Source organism: Lynx canadensis, chromosome F2 (assembly GCF_007474595.2).
Source record: "Lynx canadensis isolate LIC74 chromosome F2, mLynCan4.pri.v2, whole genome shotgun sequence".
NCBI classification, from domain to species: Eukaryota; Metazoa; Chordata; class Mammalia; order Carnivora; family Felidae; genus Lynx; species Lynx canadensis.
Window position 1 is genome coordinate 66,350,799 of NC_044320.2, and position 25,558 is coordinate 66,376,356.

The 25,558-nt window shown below is 34.6% G+C and overlaps 1 protein-coding gene across 2 annotated transcripts in view; it reads left to right on the forward strand.

Annotated features, from left to right (window-relative positions):
* MYBL1 (MYB proto-oncogene like 1) overlaps positions 1-25,558 on the forward strand; it is a 42,310-nt gene that overhangs the window by 15,522 nt on the left and 1,230 nt on the right. Inside the window, exons 6-15 of one of the 2 annotated variants that reach the window (XM_030304207.1) lie at positions 6,816-6,990; positions 9,170-9,244; positions 11,772-11,876; positions 15,430-15,663; positions 16,740-17,108; positions 19,008-19,150; positions 19,807-19,921; positions 23,727-23,843; positions 23,937-24,041; positions 24,455-24,634. In XM_030304207.1, coding sequence (XP_030160067.1) covers positions 6,816-6,990; positions 9,170-9,244; positions 11,772-11,876; positions 15,430-15,663; positions 16,740-17,108; positions 19,008-19,150; positions 19,807-19,921; positions 23,727-23,843; positions 23,937-24,041; positions 24,455-24,634 — 1,618 coding nt within the window. The remainder of the gene's footprint in view (positions 1-6,815; positions 6,991-9,169; positions 9,245-11,771; positions 11,877-15,429; positions 15,664-16,739; positions 17,109-19,007; positions 19,151-19,806; positions 19,922-23,726; positions 23,844-23,936; positions 24,042-24,454; positions 24,635-25,558) is intronic. The other variant, XM_030304210.1, reaches the window with a different exon arrangement.

The window sequence follows — 25,558 nt, forward strand, 5'->3', positions numbered from 1 at the left end:
TAGTACAGTAGACCATCAACCTTGGGAAAATCCATACCTCACTCAGAAGGTATGCATGTTTTGTTTTTTTTTTTTAATGGCTGTATGTAGTCTCTATATTATACTTCATAGTTTATAAAATGCTTTTACCTATGTTTTTAATTAATCTTTATATGTAAGTGAAATATGCAGAGCAAACAATGCTGTCCTTTTTTTTTTTAATAGATAAGGAAATTAAAGCATAGTGTTAAGTTTTTTATTCAGGTTACTCAACTTGGTTTAGAAAATTCTGATGTTTTCAGTCTTAAATATATTTTTACTCAGCTAGCTTAGTGCTTTAACATAAAGTAGGTTCTCAGTAAATGTATATTTTATGAAGGATAGAATTATTAAGTGATCACCATCTAAATCTAGCTACTATCTGCCACCATCACAAAATTGTTACCTATTATTAACTGTATTCCCTATGCTATACATTGTATCCCCATGTCTTGTTTATTTTATAAGTGGAAGTTTGTACTTTTAATCTCCTTCCCCTATTTTGCCCACCCCCTCTGGCAACCATCACATAGTTCTTTGTTTCCATGAGTCTGTTTCTGTTCTGTTTTGTATGTTTGCTTTGTTTTTTAGATTCCATAGATGAGTGAAATTGTATGGTATTTATCTTTACCTGACTGTTTTCACTTAGCAGAATACCCTCTTGCTCCATCTATGTTGTAGCAAATGACAAGATTTTGTTCTTTTTTATGACTGAGTGATATTCCATTGTATGTATATGCCATATCTTTTTCCATTCATCTGTCAGTGGCCACTTGGGTTAATTCCATATCTTGACTGTATATAATGCTGCAATGATCATGGGGTGTGTATATCTTTTTGAATTAGTGTTTTTGCTTTTTTCAGATAGATTTCCAGAAGTGGAACTACTGGATCTTATGGTAGTTTTGCTTTTAATTTTTTTGAGGAAACTTCATACTATTTTCCATAGTGGCTGCACCTTTTTGCATTCCCAACAGTGCAGGAGGATTCTTTTTTCTCCACATCCCTGCCAACACTTGTTATTTCTTGTCTGTTTTTTTTTTTTTTTTTTAGTTAGAGAGAGAGAGAAAGAAAGAATGTCTTAAGCAGGCTCCATGCTTCGCACGGAGCCTGATGTGGGAGCTCGATCATATGACCCTGGGATCATGACCTGAGCAACAGTCAGATGCTCAGTCAACTGAGCCACCCAGGTGCCCTGTTGTCTTTTTGATAGTAGCCATTCTGATCTGTGTGAAGTGATATCTCATTGTGGTTTTGACTTGCATTTCCCTGATGATTAGTGATGTTGAGCATCTTTTCATGTGTCTATTAGCCATCTGCATATCTTCTTTTTTTTTTTTTTAATTAAAAAAAATTTTTTTTTTCTTTTAAGTAGGCTCCACATCCAGCGTGGGGCTCGAACTTAGGACCCTGACTGAGATCAAGAGTCGCATCATCCACTGAGCCAGCCAGGTGCCCCCATCTGCATATCTTCTTTGGAGAAATGTTCATATTCTCTCCTCATTTTTTAATTGTGTTGTGTTTTGATACTGAGTTGTGTGAGTTCTTTATATATTTTGGATGTTAATCCTTACTGATTATATCATTTGTAAATATCTCCTCCCATTCAGTAGGCTTTTTGTTTTGTTGATGGTCTCCTTCACTGTGCAAAAGCTTTTTAGTTTGATGTAGTCCCATTTGTTTGTTTTTGTTGTCCTTGCCTGAGGAGACAAATGAAAAAAATACTGCTTAGGCCAATGTCCAAGGGCTAACAGCCTGTTTCCTTCGAGTAGTTTTATGGTTTCTGATCTTACATTTAGGTCTTTGATCTATTTTGAGTTTATTTTTGTATATGGTGTAAGAAAGTGGTCCATTTTCATTCTTTTCCATGTACTTGTCCAGTTTTCCCAGCACGATTTATTGATAAGACTGTCTTTTTCCCATTTGGATGTTCTTGCCTCATTTGTTGAAAATTAATTGACTGTGGGTTTATTTCTGGACTATTTGGTTCCTTTGTGTTTCTGTTTTTTGTCATTACCATACTGTTTTGATTACTGTCACTTTGTAGTATAGTTTGAAACCAGGGAGAATGATACTTCTAGCTTTGTTCTCTCTCAAGATTGCTTTGGCCATTGGGGTGTTTTGTGGCTCTATACATGTTTTAGGATTATTTGTTACAGCTCTATGAAAAATGCCATTGGTATTTTGGTAGGGATTGCATTGAATCTGTGGATTGCTTTTCGTAGTATGTGCATTTTAAAGTATTTTTTTTTTTCAACGTTTATTTATTTTTGGGACAGAGAGAGACAGAGCATGAATGGGGGAGGGGCAGAGAGAGAGGGAGACACAGAATCGGAAACAGGCTCCAGGCTCTGAGCCATCAGCCCAGAACCTGACGCGGAGCTCGAACTCACAGACCGCGAGATCGTGACCTGGCTGAAGTCGGACGCTTAACCGACTGCGCCACCCAGGCGCCCCCGTAGTATGTGCATTTTAACGATCCTTCCAGTCCATGAGCATAGTATATCTTTCCATTTATCTGTGCCATTTTTGGTTTCTTTTATCAGCGTCTTACAGTTTTCAGAGTACAGGTCTTTCACCTACTTGGTAAAATTTATTCCTAAGTATTCTGTTTGATGTAGTTGTGAATGGTATTATTTTCTTAATTTCTTTTTGATAGTTTGTTATTACTGTATTAGAAACAACAGATTTCTTTTTTTTTTTTTTAATTTTTTTTTAACGTTTATTTTTGAGACAGAGAGAGACAGAGTATGAACAGGGGAGGGGCAGAGAGAGAGGGAGACACAGAATCTGAAACGGGCTCCAGGCTCTGAGCTGTCAGCACAGAGCCCGACGCGGGGCTCGAACTCATGGACCGTGAGATCATGACCTGAGCCGAAGTCAGACGGGGAGCCTGGGTGGCTCAGTCGGTTAAGCGTCCGACTTCGGCTCAGGTCATGATCTCACGGTCCGTGAGTTCGAGCCCCACGTCGGGCTCTGTGCTGACAGCTCAGAGCCTGGAGCCCGTTTCAGATTCTGTGTCTCCCTCTCTCTCTGCCCCTCCCCTGTTCATACTCTGTCTCTCTCTGTCTCAAAAATAAAATAAAACGTTAAAAAAAAATTAAAAAAAAAAGAAACAACAGATTTCTATATACTAATTTAGTATATTGTAATTCTACTGAATTCACTTATTAGTACTAATGTTTTGTTTTTGTTTTTGTTTTTTTTTTTGGTTGACTCTTTAGAGTTTTCTGTATACAGTCATCCATCTGAAATGGTGACAGTTTTAGTTTTTTTCAAATTTGGATGCCTTTTATTTCTTTTTCTTGCTATGGCTAGGGCTTCCAAAACTATGTTGAATAAAAGTGACAAGAGCGAGCATCCTTGTCTTAGAGGAAGAGCTTTCCTTTTTTTACTATTGACTATGATGTTAGTTGTGGATTTGTCATATAGGGCCTTTATTATGGTGAGGTATGTTTCCTCTGTACCTACTTTGTTGAGAGTTTTTATCATAAATGGATGTTGAATTTTATCAAATACTTTTTCTGCATGCATTAAGATAATCATACCGTTTTTATCCTTTATTTTGTTACTGTGGTGTTGATTGGTTTTGCAGATATTGAATCATCTTTGCATCTTTAGAATAAATCCCACCTGATCATGGTATATGATCTTTTTTTTGTTAAATGTTTATTCATTTTTGAGAGAGTGCGTGAGCAGGGGTGGGTAGGGCTGGGACAGAGGATCCAAAGCAGGCTTTGTGCTGACTGCCGTGAGCCTGATGTGGTACTTGAATTCACAAACTGTGAGATCATGATCTGAGCTGAAGTTTGACACTTAACTAGCTGAGCCACCCAGGCACCCCTGATCTTTTTATATATAGCTGAATATAGTTTGCATTGATGGTTTCCTTCTTATTTTTTTTGTTTTTCTATTCTTCCCTCCTTCCATGCTGCCACACTTTCAATGAGAATATAAGCCCCATGAAAGCAGGGACTTTCTTTCTTTCTTTTTTTTTTAAGTGGTTTAAAACAACTAATTTATTTAGTTCATGATTCTTTGGATGTTCTAGTCCAGGCTGACTGCTGATTTCCACAGAGTTTTTCGTGCATACATGGGCAGCTAGTGAGTTGTCTGATGGCTATAATTCAGGATGGCCTCATTCCCATGTCCATTGATTTTACACTGTCAGCCAAAGTTTTCCTCCATCATGCTAGCTCAGTCTCATTTAACATGGTGAGGTCAAGGTTCCCACTGCAACAAGAGTGGACAAGCCCTAATGCAAAACCACTTTTCAAGTCTCTGCTTGAGTCATGTTTGCTGTTGTCCCATTGGTCAAGTCTAGTCACAAGACAAACTGGACAAATAGATGACACATTTTGACTGAAGGAATTACAAATTCACTTTGCAAAGCAGTATTCATGTTAGGATGGGGAAAGTCTATGGCCTCTTTTTCAATATACCACAGTATATACAGCATTTAACAAAGATGTAACTTCAGTGGAGTAGAGTTAATGTTAAAAAGAAGTGAAGAAACATAGTTGTTTGCCCTTGAATGAGCCACTGCAGGGCTATTGATTGCCAGGAGAAGAAAAGATGACTAAGTTAACATTTTATGAATATTAATCTGAAAGTTGGGTAGAGGATAGTCTGGAAGAGAGAGAATTTAAGGAAGGATTCAATGTTTATGAAAGCAGCTAGCAGTATCTGGCACCTCTCAGTTGCTTACTACATGATCCCTACATCTTAATCTGAATCCAGATGTGAAGTAATAAGGACATGGACTCTGGTAATGGTATGAATGTAATGAAAGTGCCAGATGTGAGAAGCAATTTTGAATGAATTATTAGCATGCCTTGATTACTAGTGGATTTGGAGGTTAGGGGAGAGAAGTAGAAGGAAATTAAAAAGAAAAAGATAGCTTCAAAGCTTCAATCCTTGATGAGAGGAAGATTGATTATATATTAACAGGTACAGGGAAGGAAAGGAGAACTCACTGGAGTAAATTTTTGTTCAGATACATTATATGTTAGTATAGGGTAGCATCTCCCACTGATCATGTTCAGTGGGGCATTGGAAATATGAGTGCAAAGCTTGAGGAAGGGTCAGGAATATAGGAATAAATAGATATTATTGTCCATCTTCCATATAGGGATGATTAGAAAATGTAAAAATTGGATGAAGTGCCCGAGACAGAATACAGAGAGAAAAACAGTGTGGAGATGATCACTGGAGGAGAAAAACAGAAAAGAAATCAGAAAAGGATTATAAAAAAAAAAAAAAAAAAGCAAGAGGGAGGAGTGGTCAAAGGTTTAGGGAATAGGGGTGGAGAAAAATGTCATAAAATGTCAGAGCTGCCAAAATAGGAAAGAGTTCAAAACAATTTCCTGAGTTCTTATCAGGAGTATTAGAAAAGAAAAATTTTGTTGCTTCAATAGGAACAACAATAACAAGTTGGGATGAGGTTGTCAGCAATACAAAGGAGCAGTCTAGAAAGATAGCTGATGGCAGATTCCCACTTGCAAGATACCTCTTTTGGATCAAGGGGAAGATCAAATCACTAAACTGTGTTTTAGCTCATCAACTTAGATTACAACTGTACTGTTGGAAACAAAGCAGTTTGACAGGATAAGAAAAATTTCTGACCTGGGCAGATGCATGGGCAGAGTGAATATTTTCTTCATTCATTTTGTTCTCATTTCTAACTCTTTAAAATGATTCCAGTGTGTTATTTCCTACTTTTGCATGCATGTCCATTGTTTGCTTAGCCACTTTTTTTTTTTTTTTAGTTTTATTTTTTTTAATTTACATCCAAATTAGTTAGCATATAGGGCTACAATGATTTCAGGAGTAGATTCCTTAATGCCCCTTCCCCATTTAGCTCATCCCCCCTCCCACAACCCCTCCAGTAACCCTCTGTTTGTTCTCCATATTTAAAAGTCTCTTACGTTTTGTCCCCCTCCCTGTTTTATATTATTTTTGTTTCCCTTTCCTTTACGTTCATCTGTTTTGTCTCTTAAAGTCCTCATATGAGTGAAGTCATATGATATTTGTCTTTCTCTAACTAATTTCACTTACCATAATACCCTCCAGTTCCATCCATGTAGTTGCAAATGGCAAGATTTCATTGTTTTTTGACTGCCAAGCAATACTTCATTGTATATATATATACCACATCTTCTTTATCCATTCATCCACTGATGGACATTTGGGCTCTTTCCATACGTCGGCTATTGTTGCCTAGTGCTGCTATAAACATGGGGGTGCATGTGTCCCTTCGAAACAGCACATCTGTATCCCTTGGATAAATACCTAGTAGTGCAATTGCTGAGTCGTATGGTAGTTCTATTTTTAGTTTTTTGAGGAAGCTCCATACTGTTTTCCAGAGTGGCAGCACCAGCTTGCATTCCCAAAAGCAGGGACTTTCTTATTCACTGCTATATCTCCACTATTTAGAACTGTGCCTGATCTATAGATGGACAGTTTATCTTTTGAATTAAAAAAGTATTGGGGCTCCTGGGTGGCTCAGCCAGTTGAGCATCCGACTCTTGATTTCAGCTCAGGTCATGGTTTATGGGATCGAGCCCTGTGGAGAGTCTTGGGATTCTCTTTCTCCCTCTCCAGCTGCCCCTCTCCCTCCCTCCCTCTCTCTCTCTCTCTCTCTCTCTCTCTTTCTCTCAAAATAAATAAGTAAACATGAAAAAATGTATCTAGTTTCATTGTTTGTAAAAAATTTTTTTAAGTACTTACATTTTATACAGTGTTAAAATTTGTGGAATCCTTTTTTTCTTTTTAAATTATACACTTTCATTTCTTAGGACTGATAATTCTATCAAAAATCATTGGAATTCTACCATGCGAAGAAAAGTGGAACAGGAGGGCTACTTACAAGATGGAATAAAATCAGAACGATCTTCATCCAAACTTCAACACAAACCTTGTGCGACTATGGACCATTTGCAAACCCAGAATCAGTTTTACATACCTGTTCAGGCACATATTTTTAATACCTTTATTATTTAAAAAAATTTCTTTAGTTGCTATATGGGAGGATATTTGGTTTCTTAATAAAACAAATACAACATATATTAAGGGGAATGGATATTTAAATTTCCAGACTGAAAAAAAATTGCCTTATCTAGCTGTTAAACCATTAGTGGTGGTTTATCCTACTTGTTTGATTGATAAATATTTTGGAAACAAACACATTAAAATGTTTCCTTTTATATGTAATTTTTATATTATCTAATTAAGAACCTTAGTATGTACACTTACTAATGCTATCATTCTTTGAATCTTCATTTATGATTCAGTGCTTATAGTCATCTGTGCTTTAACATCCATTGCAGTTTCCTTTTTAAAAATATTTTATGTAATTGTAGTATTACTTATCTCTAAGAGATAAGTGTGTATAAAATGATCTTAAGAAGAAAATAGTCAAAATTCATTCATCATTTTGGGAGGTGTGGTAAATAATTAATTGGTTCTTTGATGACACTCAACTTTGCCTTTCTCCCTAGTAACCAGTCAACTAAGTGATGTCATTCTTTGTTTAGACAGGTTTATTAGAGTAGAGATTGCCCAAGTTCATAATAGGGCAAGCTCTATTTTATTTACAGTGCATTTTCTTATCTGCAAGAGATTAGTTTAGAAGTTTTCATAAGGTTTGTTTTACATTTCTCTGCCTGTCTGTCATACAATTTTTTATGTTGAACAATTCTTGGTTTTCGTCACATAAAAGGTAAAGATTAAATCAGGACTTAATAGTGTCTACCAAAAGATAAAATTTTGGTGTTAAAAGTCTGCTTAGTATGCACAGATTTCATTTGAATGTACTTCATTAAATGTGCATGCTTTTGCACATAATTTTAAAAGAATTAAAAAAAAGTATGACATCTTAATTTACAAATAGGAGAACATATGAAGACAGTGCAGTTATCTGCTGATATTCACAGTACCTTAAGGTTTTTATTGTTTCTTTACATTTTTCTTTAGAGTCCTAGATTTCAGCAGCATAAACTGAAACATTCTGCTCTTAGAAAGGTTATCATTTACATTTATTGCTTTAACTCATAGAAACAGTTTTAAAAATTATCTGGGGCCAGGAGAGTATTTAACAGTCTCCATCAAAATATATTGGAAAATAAGAGTATTTCTTGTGCTTTAAGAATGGCTTATTGTACTCTTAATAATTCTTGGAAGAATTATGTATTCATAATTCAACTCAAACTACTAAAAAGGTGATTCTAATTTGGATTTGAAAGAAAAAAATGGATTGGTTTGAAATGCTGTTACAGATTTAAATGAAAAGTTTGAGAAAGATAAGTTTCTAATTCATTGGAAGTTTAATGATAACCGATACAAACCAAGTATTGTGAAAATTAAATTCTTTGTTAGAAGTTATTTTTGTGATTTTGCAGCAGATAGTGATTTAGGTAGGCCATTATAGAAGATGAACAATTTTATGTTTTTATTCATTACATATTTAGGTTTTTAAAAATACCTTCTCTTATATTTCATTCCACCATTGCACACTAAATTTGCATGAAACTTCGAAATTCTTATTACAGATGCTTTAGAAAAGAAAGAAAATAATTCTTAGTCTGTTGTCAGAGTATTAAAAAGCACATGAGTGATTATGACATTCTCTGAGACAAGTAGTAGAAGAAGCTTCATATCTTTCACACAGAGATTGGCATGGGGAGTAGGAGTAGGAGATAAGAATATTGAAAAACCTGCTTTAATGTCTGTTCTTGTGAGTGCTTTGTATGGACTAACCCCTTCCTCTGAAAGATAAGAAAGAACACAATTACTTTGTTTTCTCCAGGAGATAGAGCAATCCTTCTAAGAGGAGATTAAAAAAAATAATAATTTGGTGGGTAGTGTAGATAATAGATGGACTGACTGGCTGATAAATATAGGCCAAGTAATTCTCATATTTCATCCAGGAGAAGATACAGCTTTCCTAAGAGTTACGACTTTTCGTTAGTAGATTCTAAGAACAAAAATGTAACTGTTAGAAACTATTATATGAATGAATATTCAAAGTTAACAGAGATACTTCATGAGTTTCTATTGTCGATATTTGTCAAGAGTTTTTATGCTCTGCCTCAGATTTAAAAAATTTATATGGTATTCTATGTATGATACTAATGTTTTAATTCCATTTTAGATCCCAGGCTATCAGTATGTGTCACCTGAAGGCAATTGCGTAGAACATGTTCAGACTTCTTCTGCCTTTATTCAGGTAACTTTTTATTTGTAACAAAAAAAAAAAGAAAGGAAAAAAAAAAACCCCACACTTTCAAACATATATTTGAAAGTTCTGGGGTGTGAGGGTGGCTCAGTTGGTTAAGTGTCCAACTTTGGCTCAGGTCATGATCTCACTGTTTGTGGGTTTGAGCCCCATGTCGGGTTCTGTGCTGACAGCTCAGAGCCTGGAGCCTACTTTGGATTCTGTGTCTCATCCTCTCTCTGCCCCTCCCCCACTTGGGCTCTGTCTCTCTCAGTCTCTCAAAAATAAATAAATGTAAAAAAAAAAAAATTTTGTTTTTAAAGTTCTAATAGTGCCTATTTCCTCATCCATAAAATTAGGATGAAAACAATACTATCTGTTTTATTTACTTTGAGTATTATTACACTAAAGGAGAAACTTTTGTGAGTTTGAAAAATATAAGCTGTACAAATGTAAGGTGGTTGACAGCACCAGTAAGGTATTCCTTTCATTCTTCCAACGTAAAGCATTAGGTTGTGAATGGACATATTTTTTGTTTGTTTCTTTTGTTTTTCAAATTTTGTTTTTTTTTTTAAATTTACATACAAATTAGTTAACATATAGTGCAACAATGATTTCAGGAGTAGATTCCTTAATGCCCCTTACCCATTTAGCCCATTCCCCCTTCCACAACCCCTCCAGCAACCCTGTTTGTTCTCCATATTTATGAGTCTCTTCTGTTTTGTCCCCCTCCCTGTTTTTATATTATTTTTGTTTCCCTTCCCTTATGTTCATCTGTTTCGTCTCTTAAAGTCCTCATATGAGTGAAGTCATATGATTTTTGTCTTTCTCCAACTGACTAATTTCACTTAGCATAATACCCTCTAGTTCCATCCACATAGTGGCAAATGGCAAGATTTCATTCTTTTTGATTGCCGAGTAATACTCCATATACTCCATTTTGTGTGTGTGTGTGTGTGTGTGTGTGTGTGTGTATACACACACACACACACCATATCTTCTTTATCCATTCATCCATCAATAGACATTTGGGCTCTTTCCATACTTTGGCCATTGTTGATAGTGCTGCTATAAATTTGGGGGTGCATGTGTCCCTTCGAAACAGCACACCTGTATCCTTTGGATAAATGCCTAGTAGTGCAATTGCTGGGTCATAGGGTAGGTCTATTTTTAGTTTTTTGAGGAACCTCCATACTGTTTTCCAGAGTGGCTGCACCAGCTTGCATTCCCATGGATATATGTTTTGATAAACTGGGTAGAATATAGATGATATAAGTTTTTTAATGACCTTTTTTTTTTTTTTAAATTTCCCAATTCTGGGGGCTCCTGGCTGACTCAGTCAGTAAAGCATGTGACTCATGATCCCAGGGTAGAGATTACTTAAAATAAAATAATAAATTTCCCAAATCATTTCTGTTAAATTGAAAATATTTGCTAGCATTTCTGATTTTTTATTTCTTATTTTATTATTTTTTAATATGAAATTTATTGTCAAATTGGTTTCCATGCAACATCCAGTGCCTATCCCAACAGATTCCCTCCTCAATACCCCTCACCCACCCTCCCCTCCCTCCCAACCCCAGCAACCCTCAGTTTGTTCTCAGTTTTTAAGAGTCTCTTATGTTTTGGCTCCCTCCCTATCGGACAAAGGGCCAGTATCCAAAATCTGCAAAGAACTCACCAAACTCCACACCCGAAAAACAAATAATCCAGTGAAGAAATGGGCAGAAAACATGAATAGACACTGCTCTAAAGAAGACATCCAGATGGCCAATAGGCACATGAAAAGATGTTCAATGTCACTCATCAGGGAAATACAAATCAAAACCACACTCAGATACCAGTAAGAGTGGCTAAAATGAACAAATCAGGAGACTATAGATGCTGGCAAGGATGTGGAGAAACGGGAACCCTCTTGCACTGTTGGTGGGAAGGCAAACTGGTGCAGCCGCTCTGGAAAACAGTGTGGAGGTTCCTCAAAAAATTAAAAATAGACCTACCCTATAACCCAGCAATAGCACTGCTAGGAATTTACCCAAGGGATACAAGAGTGCTGATGCATAGGGGCACTTGTACCCCAATGTTTATAGCAGCACTTTCAACAATAGCCAAATTATGGAAAGAGCCTAAATGTCCATCAACTGATGAATGGATAAAGAAATTGTGGTTTATATACACAATGGAATACTACGTGGCAATGAGAAAGAATGAAATATGGCCTTTTGTAGCAACGTGGGTGAAACTGGAGAGTGTTATGCTAAGTGAAATGAGTCATACAGAGAAAGATACCATATGTTTTCACTCATGTGTAGATCTTGCGAAACTTAACAGAAGACCATGGGGGAGGGGAAGGAAAAAAAAAGCATCTCTTTAGATACCAGAAGGATTGTGATATTGAGCATTTGGGATTTACTTGAATTAAGCTTTATTAGAGAAAATAGATTTTATGTTGCATAAAAGAAAATAAAAATTAGAACAACAACAATAATAATAAAGGCATTATTTAAATAGTCTTTCTATTTTACTTAACTTATTTTAGCCACCCTTCATTGATGAAGATCCAGATAAGGAAAAAAAAATAAAGGAACTTGAGTTGCTTCTTATGTCAGCTGAGAATGAAGTTAGAAGAAAGCGAGTTTCATCGGTAAGAAATAAGCTTAAGTGTTTAGACCTTGTTAGAAGTCTTTTTGTGCTCTTGTAGTTTTCATCAGCATTGACTTTCATATACTAACACAGAAAGCCTATTCAGTATGACTTCAGATTTTAATACAGACTAAAAATAGTTTTTCTAATTTGCAACTTTGAGGTTGCCTGATTTTGATATACAGCTCTTTGAACGTATTTTACAGTGTTCTGTACTAAGATGCTTTTTGAGTCATAAATGTCAAGCAGACTTAAGGTATGATTATATATCTATACATATGTGTATATGTATATATATAAAAATATATGTCTATATATTTGTAAAATGTGTGGTTTAGATTAGTCTTTGCTTTTATTTTAGACATTCCTTGTAATGATGGCTTTAATAGAAAAAAGTTTAAAAAATAAAGAACTTAATAGACATGTAGAGATTTATGTGCTTCAAAATTACTTTTATTCTGTCCTTGAACATTTTTTCCTATTTACTATATTAAGAATACAAATTCGGTAATTTGGAAAAAAAATAATAACTTAAAAAATATAGGGAAAGGGAATATTTAAATTTTATGTTCTTTAAAGAAATTTTTATATGGATGTTGGGTTTTGGTTACTACATGTGCAAACTCTTGTCTGGGATTTGGTTGGTGAGAACAATTAGGAGTATTAGGATAAATGGTAATCATCCTAGCTAAACTAGGCTATGCTTGATGGATTAAAAGAAAAAAAAATTATACTTAAATGACAGTTTTAAAAGTTTAATATCCTGAGACTTTTTACATTTAGAAAAAGGTTATTCTTGGTTTGGGGCTTAATGAGGGGACTGTCCGTTTAAGGTGACTAGGAACTAATACAAAATTGCTAAATAGAATTACCTGAGATCTTGAAATAGTGTTAGGAGGCAACTGGTGATGTCTTTATACCATTTAAAACAGTATTAATAAAAATCACATTTGTTAACTAATGGACAAGATATATGCCATAGGAAGCATAGTTTTTGTTTTGAAACTGCAAAAACCATGGGCAAATAGGAAGACCTAAAGTGCACTTATTTTAAAGTTAATTTTGGTTTTTTTAAGAGAGTCCACGTTTCTAGATAATTATATCATGTTTAAACCATTTTTTATTTTTTTTGAGTCTACCATTATTACTATTATTTTTATTTTATTTTATTTTTTTGAGAGAGAGAGAAAGAAAGCACGTGGGTGGGAAAGGGGCAAAGGGAGAGGAGAGAGAGAGAATCTCAAACAAGTTCCACTCTCAGCGTGGAGCTGGACACAGGCTTGATCCCACGACTGTGAGATCATTACCCGAGCTGAAATCAAAAGTCGGATGTTCAACCAACTAAGTCACCCAGGCACGCCCATTTTTAATTTAACAGGAAGATATAACTAGCTAAAAGAAATGGCATTTAAAATGAAGAAAGATATTAATTTTTTAGAACTTGTTTATTTAAATATCACTCTTATAAAGATCTGGTTGGAGATTCTAGATTCTAGAGGGAAGTTGTTACACCCAGTGAATTAGTCTATCCACATAAAGTATGTATGTAAAAGTATTTATTATTAAAAATTATGTGATAGTAATTATTGTCATTTACTGGGTATCCATTATGTTGGAGCATTGTTAGATCTGTTTTATGTGTTCTTGGTAATCCTTATTATTAACTCTGAAGTTTGTGGTTTGTTGTTAGAAATTCATTTTTCAGGTGTGTCTGAAGGTAGCCCTGTGGTTTTTCCACTGGGCCTAGTCACCTTTGGAATCTTTTTCCCACCTCCAAACTTAATTGAAATGCTTATGGTTTGGAAGCTATCTCCAGAAAGTGACCATAAACTCAGAAGTTGGCTGTGCTAATAAAATAAGATTGCTTTAATTTCTTTTATTTTGGAGAAATTTTAAAACAGGTGGAACTTACTTTGTAACAATGTTGAAAACTTTTTTCACCTTACTTAACTTGAAACTTAACATTTTGTTATTATGAATATCTAGCACAGTCTAGTAATTTTTTTTTTAAAGTAATAGGTACCATTTTTTTAGTACTTCCTATGGACAGGGCAATGTACTAGTACTCTCTAAAATATGGTAGCTACTAGCCCCATTTAATTTTAAATAAAATTTAATAATTGAGTTCCTCAGTTGCACTAGTCACATTTGATTCCTCATATGGCTAGTGGCTCTCATATTGAGCAGTTTCAGATGCAAAAACATTGTCATCACCTCTGAGAGTTCTGTTGGACAGAGCTATTATTTTACATATTTTTTCCCCTAGTTTTGTTAAGATATAATTGACATACAACACTGTATGTCTAAGATGTGCAGCATAATGATTTGATGTATATTGTGAAAGGATTACCACAATAGTGTAGTTAACATCTGTCATCCGATACAGGTACAAAACTATATTGAAAAAGAAAAAGGGAAAAATATTTTTTTCTTGTAATGAGAACTCTTAGGATCCACTCTTTTTGTTTGTTTGTTTGTTTGTTTATTTATGTATTTTGAGAGAGAGAGACAGCATGAATAGGGGAGAGGCAGAGAGAGGGGGAGATAGAGAATCCCAATGCGGGCCTCGATCCCATGAACCATGGGATCATGACCTGAGCCAAAATCAAGAGTCAGACACTTAACCAACTGAGCCACCAGGTGCCCCTTAGGATCCACTCTTAACAACTTTCAAATTACATATTGTTTCTTAACCATGATTCTTCAAGGTCTCTTTTCATTTTTTATTATGAGATACTAGGAAACTGAGCTCGAAAGATTGCCCAGTGTACCTCTTTAGAGAGATAAATAGGACACAGTCTCTGACTTCAAAAGATTTACTCCACAATGAGGACACAGACAAGAAATAGGATATAGTGTGATAAGTCACAAAGTTTTATGGGAACACATAAGAGAGGTATCTAAGGATTGAGTAGTCAGAGAAGGGTTCCTAGAAGAAATTCTATTTGAGTGCAGTGTTGAAAGGCAATGATTATATTCTAGCAAAGTAGGTGAACTGGAACATTATTATAAGTGAAACAGGTAAAAGTGGATGATCAGATGGAGTACTTTCCAGTATTTGAGGTGTATCTTAAATGAAGAATACAAGTTTTCCTTGGTCTGTGTTGGAGAGCATTCTAGATAAAGGGAGCAGCAGTATGTGCAAAGACACTCTAGGGTAAAAGACTAACTCATGAGGGAATTGCAACAACTGTAGTTGGGTATTTGATATTTCATAAAAGGAGGGCTTGTGAGTGGAAATGTTGGGAGATGAAGTGTGAAAGGTAGAGAGAGGACAGATTCTGGGAGTTTGAACTTTATGTTGTATACACATGCTAATTTTATCTTACCATGACATTATACATTTAAAAAAAATAGAGAAAAGAAATAGAATCAAGAGGTTTAATGAAAAAAATGTTTACATCCATTTTGAGGAAAGACAGTATATTTGCTGCTATATTTTTAGCTGAAATGTTGTGAAGTGTGTTATTCTAGAAAAAACTCATACTTAAAATCCAAATTTATGCTTAGGTTGGGAATGACAAATAATATTCACATTTCTTTTGTACTTTTAGCAACCTGGAAGCTTTTCTAGCTGGTCTGGTAGTTTCCTCATGGATGATAGCATGTCTAATACTCTAAATAGCCTCGAGGAGCACACTAGTGAGTTTTACAGTATGGATGAAAATCAAACTCTGTCTGCTCAGCAGAATTCACCCACAAAGTTCCTGGCCGTAGAGGCAAATGCTGTGCTGTCCTCTCTACAGACCATCCCAGAATTTGCAGAGACTCTAGAACTTATTGAATCTGTAAGTTTGAAATTGTGAGATTATAAAAAGCTCAATTTTAGCTACATGGTTTCATGTTCAGAAACTTAGTTTAAGGGACACTGACCAGTTTTATTTTAAGCATTCCTTTATATGTCATGCTTAATTTTGTTTTGATTTTTTGCAGTAGCTTTTGGCATAAAAAATTGTATCTATATCTCAAGTATGTAGTTTGTCTAAAATTTTTAAAAGTTACCAATTTGTTTTTTATTGTACAAGTTGTACAAGTATATTAGAGTTGGAAACTAGAGGAAACTGTAAAGAAGAAAAATCCTCATAAGCCCAGAGTTAATAGTTTCAAGTATTTTCTTTCAGGCTGTGTTCTATACATATAAAACATACATATATGCATGTATTTTTAAACTGAAACGTACTCTTACGTATTATGTTTGTGGATTTTTTTGACATTATATCATGAGCATGTCTTTGTTTTCTTAACTGTTTTTTAAACTTCAATTTTATCCTTTCATATGAATGTAACAAAATTTATTTACTCAGTGTACTGTTATTGAACATTTAGGTGGTATCCAATTTTTTAGTATTGAAAATTGCAGAGCATCTTATGTAAATTTTTGTATAAAATCATGATTATTTCCTTAGGTTAGATTGAATTTCTGGATCAAAGTGTATGGCCATTTTGAAGATGTTCTATACACATTTCCAAATGACTTTATAGAATTTGATAGTATTTTTCTGATACAGAGTAGAGTGCACAGTTTTATGAAGAATTGTACTCTTTGATAGTAACTTAAAATAATTTATTCTTTTTATTTAAAATACTTTGGCAGTATTCCTCAGCTACTGAATTGGATGAAATATTATTTTAGGATGTTCCAAACTGGAGTGTAGTGAAACAAACTACACTACCATAATCTGTTCCTTTCAAATGGTCTTAAAAAAAAAAAAAAAAAAAAAAAAAAAAAAAAAAAAAAAAAAAAGAACAAGGAAAGCCTGTTTCTCCTAATAGAAATGAATAACTTTGTGAAAGTCATCTTTCTGTGTTCAATGTCAGATTTAACTAGTTTATAACATTAACTTAAGGATTTATTTTATTGCAGGATCCTGTAGCATGGAGTGATGTTACCAGTTTTGATCTTTCTGATGCTGCTGCTTCTCCTGTCAAGTCTACCCCCGTCAAACTAATGCGAATTCAACACAATGAAGGAGCCATGGGATGTCAGTTTAATGTCAGTCTTGTACTTGAAGGGAAAAAAAACAGTTGTAACAGTACAGACAGTGAGGCTGTTCCTGTAACATCCCCAAATGTGGCCAAGTTTAGCACTCCACCAACCATCCTCAGAAAGAAGAGAAGAATGCGAGTGGGTCAGTCCCCAGGCAGCGAACATAGCGATGGCTCCTTCAATGATGGTGGTAATACAGCACTAAAACACACACCGGTGAAAACACTACCATTTTCTCCTTCACAGGTAGTAGTGTTGTGTTTGTTTATGTTTCCAAATGTTGATGAGCTCGATTACATTAGATGTTTAATATTCTTACTAGCAGTTTGTTGCTTTGATAAAAATGGATAAGGTATTTAAATGTATACATGAGAGTGCTGAGCTCTGGTAGATCAGAATGTATCTCATAAAGTATAGTAGTTACTTTACAGTATCTTAAAATTTTTAGAGCTAAAAGGGATGTTTTAGGTAAGTAGCTGCACATCTTTATAGGATTCATCAGGAAATAGGCCCGGAAAGGTAAAATGGTTTGCCCAAAGTTACCTGATGGCAGAGCTGAGACTGAGATTGTTTCCTGATTAACTGTTCAACAGGTATCAAGTGTATATTCATAGATGACTGCTCACTGGAAGAATTTCATGTGTCTGAAGGTTTTCTAGGCATGTCAGGAACTATCTGCTTTCTCCTGTAGTTACGTCCCTGTGCAGCAGCAATTTATAAGAGATACAGGGCAAACTGTATCTCTTATTTTATAATACTATCTTTCTTAATGAATACTGTGTTCGAGGCTGTGTGCTAAACACTTTTCTTACAGCATCTCAGTTAATCCTCTTGCAAAAAACCTTAGAAGGGAGGTGGAATGAAATTCAGAAGTTAAGCAGTTTGTCCACAGTCAGTAAGAGGATGGAGCTGATGTTTGCTGAAAGTGTCTTGATAGAGGTTAAAAAGTTTTACAGGAAAAGAAGGAAGTTTAATGGTCAAACTTGGAGGATGCTGAGATATTATTGAAAGTGTATTTTGATGCTGGGAAAATTAGGAGGATCTGGCTGTATACAAAAACTGTGGTCTCTGAAAATTAAACCCCCTGTGCTTCAGGGGATGCAATTGACATGGACTACAGTTTGAAGAGTTGCATTTCCCAACATCACCCCAGCTCTTAGAGTCACAAAGCATCCTGAGGAAGGTGAAATGGGATTGGGCACACCAGCAATTTTCTATTTTTGGAGTTTTGAACACTAGCAATTTTTGTTGAAGTATAAATTCTAAGGTGGAAAGTAGCTGAGAAGGTTGAGTAATGATAAGAAAGACCTAGTATCCCATATCAAAGAGCTTGAATTTTATCCCATAACTCATGGGCATCATTGCAGAGTTTTGAGAGGGTTTGACTGCTAATCTCAGCGTTAAGTATTGTAAATATTAGGAGCCAGAAGTGATAGAGCTAGAGTTTATTTCAGTTATAAGTAGCCTTAAAGTAATTTCCACTTCTTCCTACCACTGCTTCTATTCTGTTGGCTACAAAAATAGTATTTCATGGTTGTATGTAAGTTAAGATTCAGTGAGTAAATTGTGTCATTTGGAAAATGAATTCTTGATACCAATTCTGGCTACTCCAAAGTTCTGAGAGCTGTATTTTAGGTAAGCAAATTTTCTAGACAGCTGTATTATCAGCAAAGCATGATTATTATTTTCTGAATTCAAAGTATTCTCATGGAAAAGGACACTTAAGATTAATAAAGACACTTATTAATAAAATAATAAAATTTTTCCAGTTACACTGTTGTATGAATCTGTTTTACTTAACAGTTTCTGTAGATTCCTATTTAATAATACACTGTTTTTAAATTGTTGTATGGTGTTTTGTAACTTTTGAATATTTTTTAAACAACTATTTCTTGAATGCCTATTATGTGCTAAACACTTAAAAGAGCTGAGGAGGCAGTGATGAACAAAATAAAAATTCCTGCCCTCATGGAGCTTACTTTTCATGGAGTGGAATGCAGATGAAATATTATTGATAATTCTATTCTAAAAGGAATGGAGAAATATCTTACATTTGAAAATATCTTTGAAAATCCTATCAGTGTAATATTTGTGTAGGGAAATTAATGTTCTAGAAATTGTCTTTAAACTCTCTTCCTTTTTTAGTTTTTCAACACATGCCCTGGAAATGAACAAATTAATATAGAAAATCCTTCATTTACATCAACCCCTATTTGTGGGCAGAAAGTTCTCATTACTACTCCTCTTCATAAGGAAACAACCCCCAAAGAGCAAAAGGAAAATGTAGGGTAAGTAGTATTAAATAATTGTGTTAAAGAAAATGGGAAGCACAATTTTAAGAGTAGATTAGTGGGGTTTCTGGCTGGATCAATTGGTGAAGCATGTGACTCTTGATCTTGGAGTCATCAGTTCAAACCCTATGTTGGGCACAGAGCTTACTTAAAAATGTGTAATAAAAATGATCCTGTTTTTAAAAAAATAAGTTAACTTTTTGTCCACTTATACAAATATCCTAATCCCTATTCATATAGGACTTAGAATTGAAAAAAAAAATCATAACCTCATATTTTATCCCTAGTGAAACAAGGTAAACATAGTGGAAAACTTTGATATGAAGCAAACAACATTTTTAGTACTTTTTTACATTTGTTCCTTTTCTATTTTAAGATGATTGATTGCAGTAAGAATTAGTTTAGGCAAGCATACTTTAGAATACTCCTGGAATGTTTAAATAAAGCATGTGTATACACAAGAAAAATTTAGTGTAATGCTTTTACACTAAATTTAGTGTATACACTAAATTTAGTATATACACTAAAATTTATACACTATTTATACACTAAATTTAGTGTATACACTAAAAATTTAGTGTAAGGCTTTGCCTTCCTTAACTCTTCTAAAATCAAATTTTGACTATAATACAAATATCTAAATGATTGGCTAGGTTTAGAACACCTACTATTAGAAGATCTATATTGGGTACCACACCAAGAACTCCTACTCCTTTTAAGAATGCGCTTGCTGCTCAAGAGAAAAAATATGGACCTCTTAAAATTGTGGTATGTATACTCTTTTTAATCTTAAGAATTTTCCTAATTTTAATAAAACACAAATTTTGATATTTATCTTTGAATCTTTACATTTTAAAAAAGATGTGCACAGAAATTGATAAAATGTGATTTCTTGATTTATAAGTTAGAATTTGTTGTGTTAATCTTTTTCCTTAACTTGTAACTAAACCTTTGCTTGGCTTGTTTTGAATTTATACTTTTTTTTTTTTTTTTTTTACTATTATATCATCTAGAGAAAGCAAATCAAGTGTCAGTTGAACCCTTAATATTAAAACCCACATTTTAGTAGTTTCTGTGGTGGTTACCTGCAGTAGAATAAAATAATTTTAATATTTTGATATACATAAGCACTTTGCTGATAATACTTATGACTCTGATCCGGCTCAGTTTTCTATTCAACCCACATCTCAGAGGTTATTTCTGAAGATAAAAAAGATAGTAGAAATAAAGCGGTTGGTGCTAAGTTTCAAGTAGTTTTTACTTAGTTGCTATTATTATTTTAATGATAGTGGTAACAATAGTAGTTCATAAATGGAGGTGGGAAGTATAATCTGTGCTTTTGCATATATATTATCAACTGGAAAGTATGTTAGATGAGTTATGGGCATTTTAATTCCAGACATAACAGATTTCTGACAAATTAGGTTCATTAGAAATAAACTATTTTTAAAATATTGGTCACTTCTAGGAAACTTTAGTTATGTTTTTCTATTTATTTTTTTTTAATTTTTTTTTTAACGTTTATTTATTTTTGAGACAGAGAGAGACAGAGCATGAACGGGGGAGGGTCAAAGAGAGAGGGAGACACAGAATCTGAAACAGGCTCCAGGCTCTGAGCTGTCAGCACAGAGCCCGACGTGGGGCTTGAACTCACGAACCGCGAGATCATGACCTGAGCCGAAGTCGGACGCTTAACCGACTGAGCCACCCAGGCGCCCCTGTTTTTCTATTTTTAGTCATATTTTGGGTTGATTCATTCATTAAAATCTGGTTTGTTTGATTTAATCAGTTTTCTACCAAAAGGAATGTCACACTCTCAAATCTTCTGCTCTTTTCCCTTTCTTTGAAATACTGGATTATATAGTATATATATATATATGGGTATATAGTAGAATCAACGTACTATCTTGTAACATTCTTTAAGATTTAAGTTAATAAATGTGTATATATATCCCATAATTTTTAATATTTGTGTAATATTCCGTTGTATGGAATTACCTAATTGATCTGACTAACCTATTTCAGTGTTTTGCTATTCATTTTATTTTATTTTATTTTATTTTTTATTTTATTTTTTAATTTTTTTTTAAACGTTTATTTATTTTTGAGACAGAGAGAGAGCATGAACGGGGGAGGGTCAGAGAGAGAGGGAGACACAGAATCCGAAGCAGGCTCCAGGCTCTGAGCTGTCAGCAGCACAGAGCCTGACGCGGGGCTCGAACTCACTAGACCCCGAGATCATGACCTGAGCCGAAGTCGGCCGCTTAACCGACTGAGCCACCCAGGCGCCCCTATTCATTTTAAAATTCATCATTAATTCAACAAATAATTGAGTCCCTAATAAATAGGTGCCAGGCACTGGACTAGGCTCTGGGGATGTAATGTTGAACCTGTCAGGTATGGTGTCTGCCTTCATAGGAGTGTGTAGCCTAATTGGTAGTTAGACAAATAAATAATGATCTGAAGGCATAAGAATTCTACAGTGCTTCAGGGCCATTTGGTCAACATATAAATTGAATAAAATTGTTATTTTAGTAATAGTACATGAGAGAGCGCCTGGGTGGCCCAGTTGGTTAAATGTCAGGCTCTTGATTTCAGCTCAGATCATGATCTTAGTTTCCCGGGTTTGAGCCCCGCATTGGGCTCTGCGCTGACAGTATGGACCTGCTTGGATTTCTTTCTCTCTCCTCTCTCTCTGCCCCTCTCCCGCTTGCGTGTGTGCTCTGTCTGTCTCTCTCTCTTTCTCAAAATAAATAAATAAACATTAAAAAAAGTAATAGTGCATGAGTAATTAGGTTTTAGGTGACCTAAAGTCCCTGTCAGTTTGTTCTCGTTTGGGAAGAATTTATCCATTGGCAAAACAGATGATTTTTGTCAACAATTTAAGATGAAAAGAAAGTAATGATTTAGTAATTACAATTTCTAAAATATCCATATGCTCATACATTTGTTTACAGCAAGTTGACTTTTCATTCCTCCTCCTCCTTCTCCAGTTGTTATTTACTGAGTACCTACTATATGCTAACCATTTATTTTTCTAATGTATCTTACGAGTCATATGCACTTCTTCGAGATGGCTCTGGAATTTTAATCAGGTACACCTTAAGTATCTGTTGCTTTCTTAATAAACATTGATTCTTCTAATGTTCATTGAAAATCACTCAAAAGACTAAAAACTCTGGAAGTCCTTTAAATATAAATCTAAATTTTGGTAGTATCAAACCTAGGAAATATTAAATACAGTAATTCTTTTCTTTGTCACATTAGGACAATTAAGAGAATAATTCATGGTAGCGAATGAATTCACCTATGTCTTAGTCACTTCTCTAGGACATTTGTATTCTTATGAGGGAAAAAGAAATTATAGATTTTTTTAAAGAGCACCTAATCTATATTATTTGTGAAATGTAATCCTTAAAACAAAAACTCGTAGAGCAATGCATAGGAATACTGACATAATTCTTTCATATCTCAGGGTGTATGTGAGAGCACTTTAAAAATTCTATTTCTGGGGGCGCCTGGGTGGCTCAGCTGGTTAAGCGGTTAAGCATCTGACTTTGGCTCAGGTCATGATCTCTTGGTTTGAGTTTAAGCCCCACCTCAGGCTCTGTGCTGACAGCTCAAAATCTAGAGCGTGCTTCGGATCCTGTGTCTCCCTCTCTCTCTGCCCCTCCTCTGCTCTCACTGTGTGTGTGTCTCTCTCCCAAAAATAAAATAAACATTAAAAAAAAATTCTATTTCCATTTTTAAAGTTTTTGTAAGTGCTTTGAAATATCATTTATATATGAATGTTATTCTCCCTAGCTTTGTTGACTGCTGGTCATTCTGTGCTGTCAGTTTGTTCTTTATTTGGTGGCACTTTGATTACTTATTTTTTTTAAAGCAGATCTTGGTTATGGAAGGTGTTTGATATAATTAAACAAATTTTTGCTTAGCTATTTGATAGAAAGCTAGATAAATAGTATTTTGAGACTATCTCACTATTCAGCCCACACTCAGGTTTCTTTCCAATATACGCATAGACATACACACCCACACTGCTTCTTGAACACCGTCTCAGCTCTAAGCCTAAGGCTAGGTGTACAAAAGTATATACAAAGATGAAAAAGATGTGCTCACTGCTCTTAAGTAGCTTACACATTTAGTGGTAAGAAAAATGTGTTAACTAGTAATTACATGCTATATAATAATTACAATGAAAGTAGAATAAGAGCTAGTGTGGTCCCTCCCAATTTGTTCTGTATTTCTTACTTTTATATAAAAATATTTGGGAAATTATCTCTCATCTGTTTAATTCTGAGGATCCTGATTGAAGCAGGAGCTACAGTAGATTCCCCAAGAAGATTTTTGTTTAGTAGCCTGGAATAAAGAAAGTGCCACACTTCATTCAGTGCTTGCAATGTGCAGTATTAGTTTTGCCATAAAACTGATTAAATTCATTCAGCTTATGTATCTATAGGGACTGGGTGAAAATAATGCCAATAATTAAAAAGTGTAAAAGATTGGTTTCTATATATGGGGAAAAAAAGGAATTGCTATAAAAGACTTTTTAACCCTTTTAAAAACAATTTAGTCACAGCCACTTGCCTTCTTGGAAGAAGATATTCGGGAAGTTTTAAAAGAAGAAACTGGAACAGACATATTCCTCAAAGAGGAAGATGAACCTGCTTACAAAAGCTGCAAACAGGAGGTAATCTTTTAGTATTATTGTTAATAAAAGTCTTGATTTTAAAAACAAAAGTGACTTTACCATAATGTTTTTATTGTAAATTATTCATTCTAGCATACAGCTTCTGTAAAGAAAGTCAGAAAATCACTGGTCTTAGATAATTGGGAAAAAGAAGAACCAGGGACTCAACTATTGACTGAAGACATTTCAGACATGCAGGTTTGTAAAGAATTTTTTTTTGTTAAGATGGTGGCTTGAAGTCCTAGTGGTTCTTGTTTCTTAGAGATTCATAGAGAGTTTCTTTTAGTATTTATTATTCTGCTTAATTCAGAGAGAAACTATTAACTATAGAGAATATTTTATTTACTTCCTTGTCTTTTATATTTGTTTTGAGAAGAGTTCACTCACTTATGTATAATGTCAAAAAATGGTAGTTCTGAAAACTTTAAATTTCAGTATTTTTCTTGGGCTAATTTCTGAAATATTTAATTTTACTACATTACTAGAAATTTTATTGGAGCCAAAAGCTTTCTTGGAGGGAAATGAGCAGGGCTTCCACTACCACTTACTCAGTAGTCCCTCTATTTGTCTCCATTTTTGAATTATTTTCCTTTTTCTTTTTTCTCTCTTAGTCAGAAAATATATTTACAACATCTTTGTTAATGATACCATTATTGGAAATACATGACAATAGGTGCAACTTGACTCCTGAAAAACAAGATCTAAATTCAACCAACAAAACATATACACTTAATAAAAAGAAACCAAACCCTAACACTTCTAAAGTTGTCACATTGGAAAAGAATCTTCAGGTATGAATTTATAAGTTTCTCTTAGTGATTTTTGTTGTTGTTTATTCAATTATCACTTTGGACTTACCACAAATTATACTTTTTCTTTTTAAATTCAAAATTGACTATAGTAGTAACTAAACATTCACCATTATTTTGTCACTCAAACTAGATTTGCGTTTTTGAGAGACTCCTTCATCAGGACACATATAAACTAAACAATTGGAGTTGTAGCCAGAGTCTCTTCTGTTGATTTCTTAAGTACTATTTAATTTTAATTTTAATTTTAATTTTTTTTATTAAAAAAATTTTTTTTAATGTTTATTCATTTTTTGAGAAGGAGAGACAGAGCGTGAGTGGGGGAGGAGCAGAGAGAGAGGGAGACACAGAATCTGAAGTAGGCTCCAGGCTCTGAGCTGTCAGCACAGAGCCTGACGCAGGGCTTGAACTCACGAACCATGAGATCATGACCTGGCCGAAACTGGACGCTTAACCAACTGAGCCACCCACGCACCCCAGCACTATTTAATTTTTAAAATAAAGATATCTAAGTTTCCTTCTGGCATTTCTTCTCCTGTAACAAATATGTATATCCCTAATTGTTATCTTGAAAGGGTAAGTGGTTGGAAGCAGTTTCAGCTTGATTTTGTTGGTATAATTGTTTCCAGTCAACTTTTTGGCTCAGAAGTTGTAAAACAAAATTCTTTTTTCTATTGCTGTGCAGCCATTATGTCGCTGTAAATGAAGCCTGGAAAGTTTTTTTACTACGTTATCTTAAGAATTCAACCCAGATAATTTGAGAGTTCATTGAGGAGGAAGTTCTCTTCTTTATACCACAGTGACTGCAGCCCTAGCATTCTGACATTTAAGCAGTCCTTGAAAACATACTTGGCAATCAAATGTGGCCACCTCGTCTCAGTCCTTAGCTGCCACTCTTCAAAGAGC